The sequence below is a fragment of the Pygocentrus nattereri genome, chromosome 2, assembly GCF_015220715.1.
Source record: "Pygocentrus nattereri isolate fPygNat1 chromosome 2, fPygNat1.pri, whole genome shotgun sequence".
Classification (NCBI taxonomy): Eukaryota; Metazoa; Chordata; class Actinopteri; order Characiformes; family Serrasalmidae; genus Pygocentrus; species Pygocentrus nattereri.
In genome coordinates, this window is record NC_051212.1 from 55780690 (window position 1) to 55797216 (window position 16527).

General features: G+C 46.2%; 1 protein-coding gene across 5 annotated transcripts in view; it reads right to left on the minus strand.

Annotated features, from left to right (window-relative positions):
- The window catches only part of myo9b (myosin IXb), an 81121-nt gene that overhangs the window by 9268 nt on the left and 55326 nt on the right, over positions 1–16527 (minus strand). For 4 of the 5 annotated variants that reach the window (XM_037531164.1, XM_037531166.1, XM_037531162.1 and 1 more), the window contains 19 exons: positions 16152–16232; positions 15952–16062; positions 15094–15216; positions 14851–15000; positions 13775–13929; positions 11683–12204; positions 11471–11555; positions 10334–10513; positions 4682–4761; positions 4392–4498; positions 4123–4310; positions 3548–3655; positions 3275–3460; positions 3107–3142; positions 2002–2113; positions 1232–1305; positions 819–1011; positions 387–515; positions 171–276 (listed from right to left, as the gene is read on the minus strand). In XM_037531164.1, the coding sequence (XP_037387061.1) occupies positions 171–276; positions 387–515; positions 819–1011; positions 1232–1305; positions 2002–2113; positions 3107–3142; positions 3275–3460; positions 3548–3655; positions 4123–4310; positions 4392–4498; positions 4682–4761; positions 10334–10513; positions 11471–11555; positions 11683–12204; positions 13775–13929; positions 14851–15000; positions 15094–15216; positions 15952–16062; positions 16152–16232 (2726 nt within the window). The remainder of the gene's footprint in view (positions 1–170; positions 277–386; positions 516–818; positions 1012–1231; positions 1306–2001; positions 2114–3106; positions 3143–3274; positions 3461–3547; positions 3656–4122; positions 4311–4391; positions 4499–4681; positions 4762–10333; positions 10514–11470; positions 11556–11682; positions 12205–13774; positions 13930–14850; positions 15001–15093; positions 15217–15951; positions 16063–16151; positions 16233–16527) is intronic. The other variant, XM_037531172.1, reaches the window with a different exon arrangement.

Consider the following 16527-nt stretch of genomic DNA (forward strand, 5'->3'; position numbering starts at 1 on the left):
CATACAGATATAGACAGTTTACATAAAGAACTATATATATATATATATATATATATATATATATATATATATATATATATATATATATATATATATATATCACACGTGCAGCAGTAATGGGACTATAATAATGGGAATACTAATGGGAATATAACACTGGGAGCACTCACCTGACCAGGTGAAAGATGAGCCGCTCGAGCGTGTTGTAGTTTGGAGCAGGAAGATCCTCGACTTTTCTGTAGATCGCCCTCAGTCTCTCCGATTTCTCCGGCAAGTCTGGAGAAACAGTAAAACCTCAGGAAAGTCAGCTCAATATTCCCACCCCCTCACAGCAAAATGACCCCGGAAGGTTTGACTAATAATCCTGCACACGTCACAGTACATACCAGCGGCGTACAGGAAGTCATTGTAGAGGCTGAAGGTCATAAGGGGCTCTGGTAACTCCCGTAACCAGCATTTAATCAGGCCAGTGACCGTGTGAATGGGGTAGTTATTGAGACACTCACTCTTGGGGTCTGTAAAAACATTCGCCAGCACATCATCCCACCGATGATCAATCATACTGACAGAGTCAGGCATTTCAATCCTGCTCATATTTCTGAAAATGAATGAAATCTACCTCGACTTACGGACGTACGGTCATGCTGACCAGTCCCCACAAGCTTCTATGTGTATTTGTGTATATAACAGTAGGTTATTTTATATGTGTATGTATTTATATATGTATTTATACGTAATAGGAGTATGTATACAGGTGACTATAAGTGTACAGTACATACAGTAGATGATTGTGTATATAAGTCGTGCCCAGTGCTCACCGGTCTCCAGCAGCTGATGGAGCTCTTTGGCCTTGCAGGCTGATCCGGACTTGCGATAGATGCCCTCAGTGTAAAGCCCATGCAGCTCCACATAGGACAGCATCATCTCCATGACAACCGGCACTGGCGTCTGATTACTGGTCAGTGAGCTCACGTGCACGCCGAAGTGGGCGGTGCTTTTACCTGACTCAATCTGGAACACACACACACACACACACACACACACACACACAGGTGAGATCTTGCCTTTTACGCATATCTCTGATCATATCTCTTTAAAAACATCTGTCAGATTAAATATATATATATTAAATACATATAAAGAGAGAGAGAGATAAGATCTAAAATCCGACTGCAGAGCTCAGAATGAGAGTGAACAGTGACAGCGGTGTCTGAGAGGGAAAGCGGTTTACCTTCCTGTAGACGTGTTTAGAGCAGAACAGGACTATTTTACTGAGACACTTCTTATGGCACACCATCTTACAGGCTGAGAGAGAGAGAGAGAGAGAGAGAGAACAGAGAGAGAGAGAGAGAGAGAGAGAGAGAGAGAGAACAGAGAGAGAGAGAGAGAGAGAGAGAGAGAGAGAGAGAGAGAGAGAGAGAGAGAGAGAGAACAGAGAGAGAGAGAGAGACAGAGGGAGAGAGAGAGAGAGAGAGAGAGAGAGAACAGAGAGAGACAGAGGGAGAGAGAGAGAGAGAGAGAGAGAGAGAGAGAGAGAGAACAGAGAGAGAGAGAGACACAGAGAGAGAGAGAGAGAGAGAGAGAGAGACACAGAGAGAGAGAGAGAGAGAGAGACACAGAGGGAGAGAGAGAGAGAGAGAGACACAGAGAGAGAGAGAGAGAGAGAGAGAGAGAGAGAGAGAGAGAGAGAGAAAACAAGCACAGTGATATTCAGAAGTTTTAACTGATACTGTAAAACTGGTCTCTGCAATATCGTAGATCAATATCATCTGCTGACATAGAAGCAGGGTTCCAACTCATTCCCACGCCTTACTAAGTTCCACACATTTCCACATGCTACTAAGTGGTGGTCATGACTTAATTATCTCATTCCAACATCTTAGTAATTGGAGGCCATGGCTTAATTATCTCGTTCCTATGTCTTACTAAGCGGTGGCCACAACTTAATTATCAGGTATCAAGTGTCAGGTATGAATCGGAGGTGCGGAGCAGGAAACTCACAGCTGCACATGCAGGCCTTCTCCATGCCCCAGATATAAGAGCTGCACAGGTCGCACGACTGGTAGATGTTCACCTGATAGGTGCTGAAGCAGTGGTCCAGCGGACTGTCCGGCTGCAGGACACACGCAGGGGTCAGGGGATTATGGGACGAACACGAGGCACCATCACATTCTAATACCAAGATTATTAAAGTGGACATTTCTTTAGCCGTCACCCCTTACACTGCGCGTGTGTCTGAAACAACAAGCCAAAGGGGGCGCTGTTCTCACACACGTTGGGCTCCAGTCTTGATCGTGGGCTCTTTTCCAAGGAAACACTGAAGTATTTAGTACGATTTACAGACTGAAGAGCATCAGAGGCGAAGAATTACAGAACTGCGTTTAATTAACTAAACAAAGCAAAAACGCTCGTGCAATTCCTCTGCACTGCTAGGGTATCGCTATACAGTTCCTAGGGTGTTTAAGGTGGTTGCCAGGGAGTTGCTAGGCAGTTGCAGTGATATTAGACGTGGTTGAAAGGGTTTCAGTACCTGGTTTCTGTGGTATTTCGGGCGGAGATCTTAGTACAGTGTTCCAGGCGGCTGTTAGGGTGTTACTAAGGTATCTTGGTTGCTAAGATGTTGCTCTGGCATCTCTGGTGATCACTGTGCAGGTTGTTAAGGCATTCCAGGTGGTTGCTATTGTACTGCTAAGTGGCTGCTATGGTATGTGGTGGCTAAGAGGTATGCCTGTGGGGTTGCTATGTAGGTTCCGGGTAGTTGCTATGCGTTGGTATTTTGAAAACCTCAGGACGAGTTAGTGGATAAATATCCAGCAGAAAAAACAAGAGCATGAGTGGGAAAATGAGAGTCTCACGCTAATGGCTTTATATCTAACAGTGTGAATGTAAAGCAAAGTGACAATAATAATTTAATATTTATAAGGCTTACAAGCTGGGATGCTGAATCATATCGATACTGGCAGATACTGGTTTTTAATGATTCGACTGATAGCTGAGCTTTTCAGTATCGACAATATCGACGGATATTTACATGAAAAATATCGGGTATCGGCCGAGACGTCACATATCAGCGCATCCCTAATCAATACACATACAGTGAACTTACACACTTATCGTTTGTCCTCTTGATCTTTTTCGTGGGCTGTTGGGTGTGGAGGGAAAGAAGAGAGGACACATTTAAGGACACAGTAATTTTGTCATTAGCATAATTAACGACGTCAATTGCGTTAACATTATTAAAGGACATCAACACGACACTCCGCTCTAGTTCTACCTTTGCAGGATCTGAAGAGGCTCTTTCTAAAGAGGCTTTTTTGATCTCCGCCCTGATAAAGTTATCCAAAACAGACTGGAACAGGTTCACCACCATGGGCACTTCGTCCTTCTTCTTCTGCCCGGCCAGGTTGGTCACTTTGCTCTTGTAACCCTGCAGCAGCCCTTTATAGCTAACCTGGGGGTTCTGCTCAGCACAGGAGAGAGCAGGTCAGGATAAAACACACCCCGTAAAATGACGGTGTACACATGTTCACTCTGAATCCATACTCACGGACACGGAGTACATGCTTTTGATGGTATCTCTGAACTGCGTGGTAGCTTTGAGGAAAATCTCTTCTGTCTCTGAGCGAACCTTCGCTTGTGAGTGGAGATCATTCATCTGCGTTTGAACACACCAGGAACAGAGGTAAAACTCACTGGCCACTTTATTAGAAACCCCCACCTTGTGCTTCCACTCACTGGCCACTTTATTAGAAACACCCACCTTGTGCTTCCACTCGCTGGCCACTTTATTAGAAACACCCACCTTGGGCTTCCACTCGCTGGCCACTTTATTAGAAACACCCACCTTGTGCTTCCACTCGCTGGCCACTTTATTAGAAACACCCACCTTGGGCTTCCACTCACTGGCCACTTTATTAGAAACACCCACCTTGGGCTTCCACTCACTGGCCACTTTATTAGAAACACCCACCTTGTGCTTCCACTCACTGGCCACTTTATTAGAGACACCCACCTTGTGCTTCCACTCACTGGCCACTTTATTAGAGACACCCACCTCATCCTCCCGCTCTACATGTTGTGTTTTAAGCTTCATCTCTGCCCTGATTTTTCTCACGGACTCACCTGATTTCCCAGGTACTCGTCCAGGTGGCGAAGCTCGTCAGAGTCCGTTATCTGTCGGTCCAGAAAGGCGTCAAACTGGTCCTGAACGCGCGTCCCCCGGCTGATCCGGATGGTGGGGTTGCGGTGTTTGCGGTTGGGCAGAGTGGACACCATGGTGGGATTGGGATAGTACGAGCAGGGGCTTCCATCTACAGGACCCCAACACAATGAGTGAGACTGTGACCAGCAACTCTGGACATGCTTGTGTGAGCCCACAAACTTATACTCGCCTCCTGCATCTCTCTCAGCGAGCGTCCTCGCCATCGTAACGCTCCCATCCTGAGGCGTCAGGCGCTTCTTCTGACCTTTCGGCAAAAACTTGGCAAAAAATGTCGTTCTGCAACATTCGTTAACGAGGAGGAAAGTCAGACACGTCTGAAAATGCTGTGAAACAGCTTCTGTACGTTTGTCCATTTTTACAGAACAGACCAGTTTGGATTCAGAACATTCACACAATAAAACTACATCTGGCGCTATATATATATATAATATATAATATATAAGGTAAGGAGTTACTCACTTCTCTGGAGTGACCTGCTGAGCGGGCAGCAACATGCTGCTTCTCTTACTGATCGTTGAGCCGTGTGCTTCTATAGGCGTCTGAAAGGAGAAGAGCCGTGTTATCATAACTACTCTTCAGCAGGAGGAACTTCTCCTGGGATGGTTTTCTGGACACAGATTGGGATTATTTGGCCAGATTAATTATATATCAGCTCCACTGACCGTTCAGTTCCACTCTGTAGTTCTACAGTTACAGACTGTAGTCCATCTGTTTCTCTGATACTCTGTTACCCTGTTCTTCAGTGGTCAGGACCCCCATGGACCCTCACAGAGCAGGTGCTATTCGGGTGGTGGGTCATTCTCAGCACTGCAGCAACACTGACGTGGTAGTGGTGTGTTAGTGTGTGTTGTGCTGGTGCGAGTGGATCAGACACCGCAGTGCTGCAGTGTCTGTAATTGTGGGACGACAGAGTGAAACTATGCGGTCAGTGGAGCTGATAGAGTGGACAATCAGTGTAGAAATATGAAACGCTGTGTATGGAAGGTCAGAGAGGTTAAGAGTTCAAACTGGACTAAATTATTCTGCTAATGCAGATTCTCCGGATCATTTTCGGGCTGCGACTGAACTTAAACTGTGTCCAGAAACCCAAACCCATTAAGCCTCGAGACCAACGCTGACCCATGCTGAAACCGAGAGCGAGCTGAAGAAAAGCTGCACGTCCAGAGGAAGAAGCGCTGATTTATAACCGCAGCTCGATTCATAAGCGCCGCTCAGATGGTGTCGATCATGCTCACGACAGATTTAGAACAGATAACGAATTCACAGGTTAGTATTACATAAACAAACTCCCATCACCACCGGACAGTGAAAGCCCACTGCATGCAGCCCTCCTCTTCACCCAACCCGTGACCTTTCCTGCTAAAAATGACGGCTTTTAACTCCTAATCAGGAAAAAGTGTCTCTTTAAGCCCCTTAAGCCCCGTTTCATAGTAAATCCAGAATACGTGGGAGTATGTTCTGAATGATAAGCCTTAATGCGGAGTAAAAACAGCAGCTTAGGCTTCAAGGGGCTAAAATGAGCCTGGGGTTAATGATTAGATCAGGGTGTCCTACCCTGCGAGTGTAACAGGAAGACTAATGCGGTGTTTACGGTGGTCCGGTGCAGCAGCCCACCTCCGTAGTTCCCAGTCATTTGCTATAGGAAGTGTTCGGTCTGCCACAGAAGCACAAAAGCTGGTCTGTTTCACTGCTTTAGACCAAAATGATCCAAAAAGAGACGAATGAAGCTGCAAAAAATTCAGTTTCTATTTCCACTGTTCCGCCTGAAACGGCGCAGCTCAGCGTCTGAGGCGTAAAGCCAGTTCAAACATTACTTTTAATATTAATTCATGCAAATTTATCCGCACAACGTGACGCCTTTCCCCAAAAGCTCAACGTATGAGATCTTCGCTCGGCTTATCCGGCGTCCACAAGCGGCTTTCCCATATAAGAACAGCAGTTATCAATATCACTGTTTGGATGTTAATCTAGTGACATCACTGATGTTTACTAATCACTGACTGGACCTGAATCTGTCCAGTTCAAGTCTAATCAGCATACTGGACTATATTAACATGATAAACATTATCAAAGCATTAATCACATTAATGTTGACTTGGCAAGAGAGGCTCCCGCAGCATCACCGGACCAGCGTAAACGCATCGTAACAGGTTAATAAAGTGGATTTGGGTGATTTATGTGATCAAACATCAAACAGAGAAAGAGATAAATAACAGAACGCCACAATTCCTGACGTCTTTAGTAAAGATGAGCAAAAAAACAGCACGGACAAAACGACATTTCACTGCAAATACGGGAGAAACCCAAACACACTTCAGTGAAGAGACGCTTTTCAGTACGACCAAGGAGGCCGAGTTTCAGACTTCCGGCTTCAGACTTCCGGCTTCACGTCACGCCATGTGAAATGATCTTAAATGTGGTCTATACGGCTAAGATCATCCCAGTGAGTGCTGTTAGCTCAGTAAGTGTTGAACCCATTTCCAGATGCCTTTGACTTGTTTTAAGTCATTTTATCACGGAAAAGTCTCACTACGATGGGGGTGGATGTTTTTCGAAAATTCCTGAAACAAGCAAACTTGTCTGCCAGTCCAGTGAGATCATTTTACATGAAGATTTGACTCAAAAACAAGTCGAAAGTGTCCAGAAATAAGTTAAAACATCTTATACTATTACTATAAAAGAAATATTGGACATATTGACTAAATCTTATAGAATTTCCCTTGATATCATTTTTCCGCCGTGCAGGTGTGGACAGTCCTACTCAGTGCGGTTTGCTCGGAGACCATTTTGCTGTCACAAAGGCAAAGCTAACAAAAAAGGTCAGAAACCCGCCGCTACCAAAGAAGAGCAAGGATAAAAAAGCTCAGCCGTCTCAAGAGTCCGTATTCCTAGAAGGCATTCCTGACTGCAGAACATTCCAGCTTCCAGTACTCAAGCTGTGTTAGGGAACGTTAAAGGGACGCGGTTCAGCGAAAAAATTCAGTTAACACAGTCGCCTCCTCCGGTTAGCCAAGACATGTCCGGTGTCTAGTTTGCCTTTTTTGGTGCTGCATAGAACCATATTCTAAAAGGTTCTATTTAGAACCATGTACAGCACCTTCTCAATCCAACATCAAAAGGTTCTTCTACTGTTACGATGGCAAGCTTCTAACAATAGAAGACCCCTTTTTGGTGCTGTACAGAACCATACGCAACCCATTCTCCATCAGTCTGAAGAACCATTTCACCAAGCAGAGAACCAGTTAAGCATGCGAACGTACCACTGCCTTTATTGAAGAACCGCTGTTTTAACGGTGGAGTAGATGATTTATTCCAGACACACTTTTTGTTATATTTCTAGAAATACTCTTAAAATTCTGATGGCAAACAATAGATCAATAAATCATTAAATCAATAAATCAAACACTCCAACAGTAAAAATATGGTTCTCTGTGGAGGCCACAGGACTGTAAACACCCCTAATGACCTGAAGGCCTGCGCACAGGTGAGTGCTCTGCATGTGCACACACACTCACACAGACTCACACAGACACACACAGACTCACACAGACACAGAGACACAGACACACTCACACAGACACACACAGACTCACACAGACTCACACAGACTCACACAGACTCACACAGACTCACACAGACACACACAAAGACTCACGCAGACTCACGCAGACTCACGCAGACACACACACACTCACACAGACACTCACACAGACACACACAGACACACACACAGACACACACAGACACACACACTCACACACACTCACACAGACTCACACAGACACACACAGACTCACTCACACAGACTCACACAGACTCACACAGACACACACAGACACACACAAAGACTCACACAGACACACACTCACGCAGACTCACGCAGACTCACACAGACACACACAGACACACACACAGACACACACAGACACACACAGACTCACACAGACACACACAGACTCACACAGACTCACACACACACACACACACACACACTCACACAGACTCACACAGACACACACAGACACACACAGACACACACACACTCACACAGACACTCACACAGACACACACAGACTCACACAGACACACACACAGACTCACACAGACACACACACACTCACACAGACTCACACAGACTCACACAGACACACTCACACACACACTCACACACACACTCACAGACTCACACAGACACACACAGACTCACACAGACACACACAGACACACACAGACACACACACAGACTCACACAGACACACACTCACTCACACACACTCACACAGACACTCACACTCTCACACACACTCACACAGACTCACACAGACTCACACAGACACACTCACACACACTCACACACACTCACACACACTCTCACAGACACACACAGACTCACACAGACACACACAGACACTCACAGACACTCACACACTCACACTCACACACTCACACACACTCACACAGACACACTCACACAGACACACACAGACACACACAGACTCACACAGACACACACACAGACTCACACACACTCACACAGACACTCACAGACTCACACACACTCACACAGACACACACAGACACACACAGACTCACACAGACACACACAGACACACACACTCACACAGACACACACTCACGCACTCACGCACTCACGCACACTCAGACTCACACAGACTCACACAGACTCACACAGACACACACAGACACACACAGACACACACACTCACACAGACACACACAGACACACACACTCACACAGACACACACAGACACAGACACACACAGACTCACACAGACACACACAGACTCACACACACTCACACACACTCACACACACTCACACAGACACACAGACACACACTCACGCACTCACGCACACTCAGACTCACACACACTCACACACACTCACACACAGACTCACATAGACTCACACAGACTCACACACAGACTCACACACAGACTCACACACAGACTCACACACAGACTCACACACAGACTCACACTTGTAAAGCAGTGAGCTCAGTTCACAAGAACAGCAGAGGAAGTTCCACAGGAACCTACAACAGCTGAAGTAAAAAAGAAAAGCAGCACAGAAAAGGCTTTGAACAGAAAGAGGTCAGATAAAGCAAGAGGTCAAACCAGAGTGACCATTAGTGTGGAGAAACCTGAGGGAGCTGAAAGGCTGGAAAGCAACGCCAAGGCTGCTGATTTTCTGTTAGACTGGTAATTATCAGTTTCTGAGGGAATTTGTTAATTTTCTGAATTACATAGGCAACACAGCTGCTGCTAATGTAGCTACGTTATGCATTAGGAGAGCTGGTTTATGAGTCTGGCCTCTTCCTGTTTCCCTTGTTATATAAAAACATAACTGCAAAACACTAGAAGGAGTCCTAAACGAATGGGGGTGAATGGAGTGCTGTTTGTACTGCCACTGAGCGCTGATTGGTCAGCATTACTGCCACTGAGCACTGATTGGTCCCCCTCTAAAAGCTCCTACAGAAAGTTCCTACATGAACTGGTTCTGAATTCACTGCCTGATGACTGAGACGCTGTTTTATGAGAGTTTAGAGAACTTCAACTCCATTCATGGTGGAGGGAGACATGCAGGGCGCTGTGCGGCAAAATAGTCCCCAAAGAAAACTCATTATTCCAGATTTTCCACTATTTTCCATCATCAACATTCCATATAAGCTCAGAAGACTCGTGTAGGTTCTCTGGTGGTTCTGGATGGTAAATAAAGTGTCTATATCTGTGTTGTAGTCATGGCGACGCCTGGTTCCCATCACCACCACTGTAAAGACGTCTGGACCGTCTCACACCAAACAGCTCAAATCTCTCCGTGATTGACGGAAGCAGAAATTTTGGAAAATTGGTGGTATTTATATATATATGCTTTACATATATAAGCAAACAAGCAAGCAAGCAAGCCTCATAGCTCCAGCGCAGGGCTAAAGAAGACTGAAAGAGCGAACGTGTCTCGGCTGACCGACTGTAATAAGGAGTGAACTGTGGAAATCTGATTTTTCACCAGACTGGCCCTTTAATCTGAAGGTGTGCATGCAGAGCCTACTATCCTGCCCTGCCTGCTCGGGTTTGGGCTCATGCCGTCACCTGGGCTTCATGTAGCCCGGCGGGGTCGCTGGTTCTGAAGGGCTCAGAGGGGCTGAGGGGGGGCAGGGGGAAGCTCCAGTAATCCGGGTCTGCGTCCTCCATGCCCTTTAGCATCAGGCTGCTGCGGGGGCGGGCCAGACGCCGCTTGTGCCTTAAGCGCCTGCGGCTACGTTTCTTCACCTAGTGACGTGTGAACCACCGTTTCAGAAGCTACATCATCGGTGAAGGAGGCTCGCAGTAATGCCGCTCCATCCACAACACTCCACTTCATACCACACTTACACACTCCAGCTCATACTTACACACAATCCAGACCACATGCACGACAATTTGAAGAACAATCTACATGTGCCCAGTTTTCCCCTCTTAGCCCAAAGGTGATCAGCCAGGACGTTTCACACTGCTTTACAATAATTTTAGGCCTAAAACACACATTTTTAATCCAGTAATGATGAGCAAATCGCTGCTCTCGGAACAAAACCTCGTATCTATAAATCGGTAAATTTACAGGAGAAGCAAAAAACTTTACGTCTAATGTAAGTCAATGGAACCAGACGGTCACGGTTGGCTCCTCCCACTACTCCATGCACCTTTTCTGTTTACTTTCTGATCTTCCACCTGCATTTGTTTTCCCGTCTAGTCCGGCCCCTCGTTTCGTGACTCCGCCCCTGATTGTTTCCACCTGTCCCTCATCATCCCTGCTGTGTTTAAGCCCTGTGTTTGTGTACCTGTTTATTTCCATCATGTCTGTCCCTCCTGCTCTACGTATTGGTCACTTGAACCTGGACTGTCTTGACCCTGATGTTGGATTTGCCCATAATAAATTGTCTCCGCACACGCGTCCGCCTCCTCATCGCTCTGCGTTACACAGACATCTTTCCAGGTCATTTGAGGCCGAAACATCGAGCCGGACCTTCTTTTAGAGTCTGTGTGAGACGTTAATACGTAAAGACGTACGACGTTGGTGTGAAAAACTCCCACAGGTCTAGTAGAGATTACTTAACAGCTCCACATGATTGATGCAGTGCTCAGAACTAAGGAAGCGAACATCTCTTGGCTGATCAAGCCCATTTGGAGTGAGGGGTAAAGAACTGGAGACCGCCTGTGATGTGCATTAGTCCTCCAGCTGTACAGTACCTCGTTCTTAGTCGGAGGGGAGCTGTCTGACTCAGAGGAGCTGAACTTGGACAGGTTGTCCAAGGACATGGAGATCCCTCGACTCCTGAAATCAGAAAAAAACGATAAAGCGCAAGAGGTGAAGCCGCAAAACCACGAAGGAACACCAAGAGACCTTTAAAGTGAATGGGAGAAAAAGGTACGAAGAACCTTGAGATTAAGAAAGTTCTTACTTTAAGCTCTTCAACTTCTGGTTTTCCAGCTGTTGGTCCTTCAAACTGGATCTGTCAGGCGGCAAAATCTCGCTCCGTCTCTCCTTCCACTTCTCCACCTTCTCCTTCATGGTGGACGGTTTGGAGTAGCGCTGGAGAGGCGCTGTGTTGGAGGAGTCGTCCTGAACCGGCTGGGCCAACTTCGGGCCACTGCTCAGATCCAGAGTGCCTGGACGAGTTGGGGCTGGAGAGGGAGACTCGTTCTCTTTATCTCTTCTTTCTTTCTCTCCTCTCGCCCTCTGGCCTGGGACGCTAGCTTGTTCTTGACCATTGAATTTCCCTGAAGGATCCTCAGCGCTGGTGGAGACGTGGCTGCTCTTCTCCTCCACGCTCTTGTTACCTGGTGAGACGGCCTGGTTGGGCAGTGGGGGCAGAGGCTTTGTTTTACCACCAGGGGTCAGCGATGCCTCCCCCTTCCTCTCCTCTGCCCCTGGGCTGCCCTTAGCGGATTCCGCCCCACTCAGCCTGGCCTCCTCCGCACGCCTGAGAGTGAATGTGTAAGAATTCCAGTGAGAATGAGAACACCTGTGTTCACAATCACTCACCTGAACTAGGGAGCGACTCTGAGGTTGAGTACCTTAAAACCTCGGACTTAACCCGGGACAGTAAGGAAAAACAGCTGTTTTCTGATTTACAGGAATATTTATGCAAAAAATCTAATTTACATACATTCTAACAAACCCTGGAAATCAATAGTCACCATTTCCACAAATATATGCCAAAATGTTTATGTAACTGCTTCAAATTATGTCGGTAAGGTGTGTAAAATTCTTCTGAAAGGAAAACTGAACAGACGTTAGACAAACTTCGATACGTGGCTAAGATCGTCCTCGGAGTCAGAAAGATTTGATATAGATTCCTCCTCATTTTCACTCATTCTGATATGAATTTATTACTCATTTCGCCCGTTTTTCCTGAATTTTTTTTCTATTAACCGACTTTGCCGATACATTGTCAGAATCGCTCTTTTGCCTCTAACTTTTGGCACGTTTAGCAGGGGGCGGGGCTTAGAAGAGGGCGTTCAGCTACACCTTCCATTGGTCAACTGATTGGAGCGACAGGTCCGTCGACATAATTTGAAGCAAATATATCGCTGCTGTCAGAAGAAAACCTTGTATCTCCAAAATCATAACTTTACAGGAGAAGGAAAAAACCTACTTCACTTTCAATGCAAGTCAATGGAACCAGAATTTTTCCCATGTCATTTTGGGTCATTTCTTTTAGGCCACTAAACACAAAATTTACAAACAATGTAAAGAGCAACAGACACTTTCAAATTTTATCAAAAACTGAAAAATGCCAAAAATGGAGATACAAGGTTGTATGTTGGCATGTATTTGTGGAAACGGTGACCATTGACATACATTGTTTATTAGCACCGTTAGCTTAGCAGCTTCAATTCCTAGCCACGCCCACTCCACGGTCCATGATCTGCCTTGACCGTGGCGGAGCAGTCCGTTGTGAGTGTAGTATTGCCACAGAGGACCGTGCTCAGGAATTTTAGTCTGAAACTTCTGGAACACCATTAACTCCATATTTGGGTGACTATTGGCTTTCAGTGTTTAGTAGGAACTTTAGCCTAGGGAAGGGAAACTTGTTTGGGATGATTTGGGTTATTTTTGAAAAGGGTGCTATATAGGACCAAAAAGGGTTCTGCTATTGTGATGTCAAGCTTGTAACAGTAGAAGAACCCTTTTTGGTGCTATATAGATCCCTTTTTTAAAATGGTAGATAGACATTCTCCATGAACCTGAAGAACCCTTTCATGATCCAAAGAACCATGTGGTCATGCATAGGGTTCTTTGAGTGTTCATGGTTCTATATAGAGCCATTTCCTTTACGAAAGAACCCTTAAAGAACCATCTTTTTGAGAGGGTAGCTATACATCGACACAACGTACCTATAAAAGCTGATTAATACCAAATTTAACGATATTAACGACTCTAATGTTCTCATCCTGTAAACTGTGGAAGTTACTACTGTGTCAAACTTCCAAACGAGAGTGATGAACCTTCAGAACCTGAACCGCGGCGTTAAACTTGCTCCTTCTCACCTCCTGCGTTCGGAGGTCTTCTGCAGCTGCTGCAGCTTCCGGAGGCTCTCTCTCTGGCGGAGGTATTCGTTTCTCCGATGAGACTGTCTCCAGGCCGCCTGGATCACTGAGGCTGCCCTGAAGCACGTTGACTCATGGTAACCACGCCAGGATCGCTGCAATAGAACATCCCTGACCGTTACATACATAAATACATACATCCACTGACCGTATAGCTGCACTCTGTAGTTCAACAGTTACAGACTGGAGTCCATCTGTTTCTCTGATACTCTGTTACCCTGTTCTTCAGTGGTCAGGACCCCCATGGACCCTCACAGAGCAGGTAATGTTTGGGTGGTGGGTCATTCTCAGCACTGCAGTAACACTGACGTGGTGGTGGTGTGTTAGTGTGTGTTGTGCTGGTCTGAGTGGATCAGACAGAGTTTTTAAACACCTCAGTGTCGCTGCTGGACTGAGAACAGCAGTCCAGTGTGACTGACAAGGTAGGAGTGTCTAATAGAGTGGACAGGGAGTGGACACAGTGTTTAAAAACTCCAGCTGTGTCTGATCCACTCGCACTAGAACCACGTCAGTGTTACTCCCACCATTTGAACATTTCAACATTTTTACTGAACTTTTAATATAAGTCGATTGAAAACAAGACAGTTTAAAAATAATATCTAAATAAAATAAATAATATATAAATATATACATTTAAATAAATAACATACAGTTAGCTGCAGTGACTTCCACTCCTACTACTAAACATACATAATAATAAACATAATGAATAAAAATAAATCAAACTGAAACAGATGTGCGGAGTTCGGCCTTTTAGGGAGGGGCGACGTAAAGAAACCGGATCTATTCAGAAACTTGCTGCACGGTGATGCCTGAAGACGTCTGGACAACCTAAACGAAGACCTGGGTGCAGTCTGAGGGGCTGACCGACCTACTTTGGGTGACTATTGACTTCTAGTGTTACATTAACCTCGCAGCTCCGGTGCTACATCTGGGAAAAGCGGGAAAAATGTGTCAATGAAATTGTTCGGATGGTGCTGCTGAGCGAAGCAGAGCTCCAGAGCGCGTATCAGCACCTGTAGGGTTATGATGGCTTTCCTCTTCATCAGGAAGTGCTTCCTGGTCAGACAGGCGCGGAACCATCTCTGCAGGAGGAGGATCCGGTGCATCACTTCCCTGTGGAGGGTTTCCTGGAGCTTCTGCCTGTCCACCTCCTTCAGAAACACCTGTGGAGAGAGACAGATGACAGGTTACAGATGAAAGAACGAGGGGTTTATTCGCTATGGTCAATCTGAGCACACAGCTGTCCAGGTGGGGACCTTGGTCTTGCCGATCTGGAAGCTGGAGTCGTCTAGGCCGGTTCTCCGCAGCAGGTTAGTGATGTCCTTCTGGGGTGTGGAGGGATTTTTCGGCAGCAGAACCCTAAACTCATCTGTGAACTCCTGTTGGAAACGATATGTTTTGAAACTTTTAACAACGTTTAAAAGAATCTTTGTACGTTTTTGTTTGGAAAGCTTAGTAAACTCCAGTCCCAGCAGCCTAGGGTCCAGTCCCATTTCTTATGTTTACCCTTGTTTTGGAGTGTCGCCCCTTGTTCCTGAGCTACAGGGCAGTGGTTGAGATCTTCCTCTGAAATGAGCCCCTCTAATAAAAGAGCATCACTTCATTAACAGCTACTAGCGCCGCTCTGTAGGCGACCCTGCCCGTCTGCAGGGACAGCAGAGGAGGGGAAAGTTCAGCTCCTCACTGCTGGGCTTTAGTTACATTTAGGGATCATACGCTTTCAAAGAGGGGGGCAGTTATTTATCATCACCCCCCCTAATTCTTCAGTGATATGAAGCTGAAGTCAGAGATTCTCCAGATTCCTGTTGGAACTTTCCCGTTCCACCTTAAACGGAGCAGCAGTTCTGATGGAGCCAGAATGTAAATGCTGTAGCATTTAAGGTGGAACGGGAAATTTAGCTCCCGAGACGTCGACACTGCTAGATTTATAAAGCTTGTTATGAATAAAATGACCAGAATCCACTGAAACGACATTAAACTGAGATAAATATATTGATTATTGTCATTTTTAACAGTGAATTGGGACTGAGCCTAGATTTCCGTTCACTTCACTTGGCGAGTCCAAATCAAGCATGCGACGGCGTAACGTCGGCAGGGCAGGTGTGCTAGATTACCTTGAAGGTGTACTTGGCTCCGTATCCTGACCTCTTGATGCGAACCGTCTCCAGCATACCTGTGTACCTCAGCTGCTTCAGGACGAGATCTTCATCGAACTGCATTTCCCTCTGAAAACACACGGTTCAAACACAGTCCGTCAACTAAAGGAAGCTGTGGAAATCATGAAGCTTCTATTCTGAGGAGATCTCCACTCTACCTTCTCTGCGTTGGACCTGATGCAGCGGACGAAGAACGGCTCTGCTTTCTTCAGCGTGTCCAGCAGCCTGACCAGAGACGTCTGCACGACACGAGACATTACAGCACGTATTGATTTGTCCATCAGTGTCCATTAAGTCCTACCAGCATCAGCACATCAGCAACCTCAGCGTCTGAACCTTCCCTCTTATTTAACTGTGCTGCTACAGAGGCTCTCAAGCAAAGATGGAAAACATATTCCGCAGGTCGAGGACCGATGAGCTCTGCAGAGAAGTGGACTAGGTCTAGTTCCTCAAATTCTAGCCCCCCTCCCGCCCCGCCCCTCTTCAATCCCACAGTGGTCTATAGGTTGTGGGGGAATCTGTAAATAGTGCAGG